Source organism: Cryptomeria japonica, chromosome 4 (assembly GCF_030272615.1).
Source record: "Cryptomeria japonica chromosome 4, Sugi_1.0, whole genome shotgun sequence".
In the NCBI taxonomy this organism is placed as follows: domain Eukaryota; kingdom Viridiplantae; phylum Streptophyta; class Pinopsida; order Cupressales; family Cupressaceae; genus Cryptomeria; species Cryptomeria japonica.
Genome location: NC_081408.1, coordinates 189,963,249 through 189,967,892, shown reverse-complemented (window position 1 = coordinate 189,967,892; position 4,644 = coordinate 189,963,249). Strand labels below are relative to the sequence as shown.

The window sequence follows — 4,644 nt, the reverse complement described above, 5'->3', positions numbered from 1 at the left end:
ACATGCATATTATTTTTCTAGTGGATGCCTACAAAGAGAATCTTAAAAAGAAAATTGTCTATGCACTATGACACATAATTGCAATATAGACTTCAATTATCAATTCAAGAGAGCATCTAAATAGATCTAACCCACTAATTGTTTTGTCCTTTTACATTTAAACAAAATATTTTTTTGAGCATTTCTTGCCCACCTTATTGATTTTTGCATTTAATTAGTGGAATTATTGAAACATATATTTTCATATTTAAAAACAAAATTAAATATTTTTTCATAAAAAAAAAAAGAAATTAGAAGCCAAAAGCAAAATGAGAAAGAAGCCGAGGGGAGCTTGGTCCTTGGTAAATGAACCAAAAGAATTTAAAGTTTTCTTGCCTTCTACGCTTCTGCACTGGAAAATGACATTTATCTTTCTTCTCCATTAAGCAACTGCATTACAAAAGGGAGTTTAGGATTGTCATTGCAACATGCCTGATAAGTTTTGAAGCTCAGAGAGTTGTTTTGTGAGAAGCACTAAGCATTACATTGTATGCGATGGCTGAGCCTAACGCCCAACACAGCTTGAGGTCTCTGCTCTGCACTGAAGAAAGAGATTTCTTGATCAAAAACAATGGAGAACAGGTTTGGTTTTTCACCATTTGGGGTTCAGTATTGAGGGTTTTGCACACTATTTCCATGTGCTAGTTCACTTCTTTTCATCTGATTCAAATCTTCCTAATTTTAGGGTTTCTTTTATCTGTTTTCTAAATTTAGAAAATCACACCTTTCTCCTGTGTACATGACGCATGTGCGTAGACAAGAGTATGTCCATTTGGATTGAATTTGTGATTGGGTATGCAAAACTATATTCTTATGGGTATATCCTTTAAGATTAAAAGAGATATTATGTTCGGATAGATTTAGATTGCTGCTTGGTAATTGGTATTGGGTGTACAAAGTTCTGCTCATTTGTTTGTGGGGTATTGCATTGTGTTCTTTAATATTGAATTTGTTATAATTGGTTAGATTAAATTTGCTATTGAGCACATAAATCTGGTAATGGTCATACCAGATTTTTATCATTAAATGTGATTCTAAAGGTTAGATTAACATTAAAGTATACAGTTTTTTATCATATCAACATCATTTTCTTTGATATTAAATTTGTGATGATTTATCATTCAGACATGGTTGTTTAAAAAATTTCAGGTTAAAATAGAGGAACTGGAAGGGAAAATAGTGGGTTTGTATTTTTCTGCCCACTGGTGTCCTCCATGCAGGGCATTCACTCCTATTCTTTCAGGAGTGTATACAAAGTTAGTGGAGAATGGGGATTTTGAGATCATCTTTATCTCTGAAGATAAAGACGAGAAATCATTTGAAGAGTATCACAAGACCATGCCATGGCTTGCCTTGCCATTTTCAGAGAAGCAGGCCAAAGAGAAACTTGATCAGGAATTTGATGTCGAAGGCATTCCCACCCTTATCATTTTAGACCAGAAGTGCAAAACTATCAGTACTGATGGTGTAAGTATCATTAGAGATTATGGTGCTCAGGCATATCCATTTAGCAAAGAGAGGCTTGGTGAACTTAAAGCTGAGGAGGAGGCCATCAGGCTTTCACAGTCCTTGAATTCTCTTCTTGTCTCTCCTGACAGAGATTTTGTCATTGGCAATGGAGGAAGAAATGTGAGTGAGATTTATTTTATCATGATCCGAATTGGGATTATATTTTCTCATGATAACTTTGTATTATGATTTATGACTGATACGATTATGGTATTAAGGATTCCCCTGTTTGAGGATATTTTATTTTAATTTTATTATATAGACATGCCACATTTTTATAGTACAAGTAATGTAAAATTTACAAATGGTATCCCATATGAATCTATGGAAAATACTAAAATTTAACTTGTTCCTCATAAATAGGTGCCTATATTGGAGCTAGTAGGCAAGACTGTTTGTCTCTATTTTTCAGCTCACTGGTGCCCTCCTTGTAGAGGGTTCACTCCAAAGCTTATACAATTCTACAATGATCTGAAGAGCAGAGGTGAGGAATTGGAGATTGTGTTTATCTCCAGTGACCAAGATACAGAGTCCTTCCAAGAATATTTTGGAAGCATGCCATGGCTTGCTCTGCCTTATGGTGATCAAAAGGTGAATTATCTGGAGCGATACTTTGAAATTGAAGGCATCCCAACCTTGATTGTGCTTGGTCCAGATGGGAAAACATTACAAACAGAAGCCGTGGAACTGGTCAGGGATCACGGTGTTGAAGTTTATCCATTTACAAAGGAGAAATTGGATGAACTCAAAGCCAAAGAGGAAGCTATTCGTGCTGCACAGACCTTGGAATCCCTGCTAGTCTCTGATGAGCGCGATTTTGTTATCACAAACAGTGGTGGAAAGGTATGTTCCTGAAACCTAAATGACTAGTTGTGGAGTTTTTTTTCTTCTGTAATTTCACCTGCACCTGTTCTTAGCAGTTAGATCAGTTTAAAGAAACCAGAACACTGGAATGCCAAGAATTGAAAAAGATGCACCATATACTCAGCTATTAATGCAGGGTTTCACCATGCAACTATCCTTAAATTCCATAAGATTCTTCAATGACAAATACAATACAAGAAACATAAATAAACCTACCTTGAATGTTAGGCTAGGTGTAACCCATAGCTTATTAAGTTCAATCTGATTCATTCTGATGAACTAACCAACCATGTTATTCACCTCACATGCAGGGTTCTCTATAACCTCAATATATTGTACTAAACTAAGGTTTCATACTACATATAACATTATAATATTATCTGTGATAGGGCTTGAAAGCCACCAATTCTATTCTTTTAGCAACAACTTCTATATTTCCAAAATGTGTCTAGATACAACTGTCTATCATTTTCCTTCCAACATTTTCATTCTCCTTCCAGACTCTGTTTTCTCCTTTTAATTTTTCAAGTCTCCTTCCAGACTGCACATTTCCCTTCCACCGTTTTGAGTCTGCTTCAGTACTCCACTTTTCCCCTCCAAAATTTTTAAGCCTCCTTTCAGAATCTGCTTATTTCTTCAAAAAGGTCCCCAAGGAGGGGGGGACTTGAAACATCGGAGGAAAAGAAGTTCTAACACAGTTGTATCCAGATGCATCCTTGAAATGTTTATCTGTGAAAATCTCAAATCATTAACTTTAATATCTATTTTAAGATGTTACAGTTGTCATATTTGTACTCAACCAGCTTCATCTCCATCAACAGCGGATTAGCAAAAGAACCAATTCATATTATGGTGTAGTTGTTGGATTAAGGGTATTGCAATGCCCATCTGGAGCCGTAGCTTTTAACTAACCCTTTTACATGCACAATGGGTGCAAGCCACCGATATTTGTGTTAGAAACTTAGTAAGGCCATAAACAAGATCTTCATTCTTGACCTTGATCCTGCTGCAGGTGCCAGTTTCTGAGCTCACAGGCAAGACGGTTGGTTTATATTTTTCTGCTCATTGGTGCCCACCTTGCCAAGGATTCACACCAAAGCTTGTTCAAGTATACAATAAGCTCAAGGAAAATGGAGAAGCCTTTGAGATTGTTTTCCTCTCTAGTGACAAAGACCAAGAAGCCTTCGAAGAGTATTATGCAAGCATGCCGTGGTTAGCTCTTCCATTTGGAGACAAAGTGAAGAAGGATCTAAGCCGGTACTTCAGCATTAAAGGAATTCCATCTTTGGTCATAGTTGGCCCTGATGGAAAAACTGTGACAACAGATGCCAGAAACCTTCTTTCTGTTCATGGGGTCAAGGCTTATCCCTTTACTGATGCCCGCCTGGTAGAGCTGGAGAAAGAAATGGAAGTAGCAGCAGAAAAACATCCAAAGGAAATAAAGAGCGACCTGCATGAACATTCTCTGAATTTGATTCAGAGGAAGGCCTATTTCTGTGATGGGTGTCAAGAAAAAGGGAGTGCTTGGTCTTTCTACTGCAAAGAATGTGATTTTGATCTTCATCCAGATTGTGCTTTGAAGGATAACCGCCCTGATGAATATGAGAAACAGCAGACACAAGGCAAGGGTTTTGAAAATGAGGACAAGCCAGCAGAAGTGATCTGTGAAGGGGATGTTTGTCGAAGGGTTTAAGCATGTGAGAAAGTAAGGCCTTTAGAGGGCCTTTTTCATAGGCTTCCCAATATAGCATATGGAGGGTTATATTATATAATATATACTATATAAGCAGTTTGAACATACTTTTTCATAGGCTTCCCAATATAGCATATGGAGGGTTATATTATATAATATATACTATATAAGCAGTTTGAACATACTCTGAATCTCTTTCTCTCTGTCTAAATGGTTGTGCATAGGCTTTATGGCCTAAAGCTTGTTTAGTATGTGTATGATATTGACTTATTATGTATAACAGGGTCTTTAGCTACTACATATATTTCAACTGCTTTTATGTGGTTTTCATGTCCAATCTTTGCAGTTATAAGAATTATTTGTAGGTTTAACATGTAAAATACAAACAGATCTATAAATTTCGAATTTCATGCATTATTATTATATTCACAAGCTCATCACACTTCAGAGCATGATCCCCACATCATTAAATATAATGGTTTCTCTAAATTACTTTGTTAGTTTCCACACTAATTCAAAGAAGTGATATCCTATATTTT

The 4,644-nt window shown here is 36.3% G+C and overlaps 1 protein-coding gene across 2 annotated transcripts; it reads left to right on the top strand.

Moving 5' to 3' along the window:
* Positions 1-329: 329 nt before the first annotated feature.
* On the top strand, positions 330-4,405 carry LOC131027780 (probable nucleoredoxin 1). Of its 2 annotated transcripts, XM_059219703.1 has the most exons (5): positions 330-621; positions 1,189-1,668; positions 1,912-2,391; positions 3,425-3,834; positions 4,029-4,405. In XM_059219703.1, exons 1-5 carry the CDS (start codon positions 535-537, stop codon positions 4,045-4,047), a joined length of 1,476 nt encoding a protein of 491 aa, XP_059075686.1. In that variant the 5' UTR covers positions 330-534; the 3' UTR covers positions 4,048-4,405. The 2 variants fall into 2 exon arrangements, with proteins under 2 accessions (XP_059075686.1, XP_057813849.2); XM_057957866.2 differs by having other exon boundaries at positions 3,425-4,405.
* Positions 4,406-4,644: the final 239 nt, after the last annotated feature.

What these genes read in the sequence shown, in the direction of transcription:
- LOC131027780 (XM_057957866.2), top strand. Translation starts at nt 535, where the DNA reads ATGGCTGAGCCTAACGCCCAACACAGCTTGAGGTCTCTGCTCTGCACT. An exon ending in TCAAAAACAATGGAGAACAG is followed by an intron (nt 622 to 1,188) that starts GTTTGGTTTTTC and finishes AAAAAATTTCAG; the next exon opens with GTTAAAATAGAGGAACTGGA. An exon ending in TCACAAACAGTGGTGGAAAG is followed by an intron (nt 2,392 to 3,424) that starts GTATGTTCCTGA and finishes ATCCTGCTGCAG; the next exon opens with GTGCCAGTTTCTGAGCTCAC.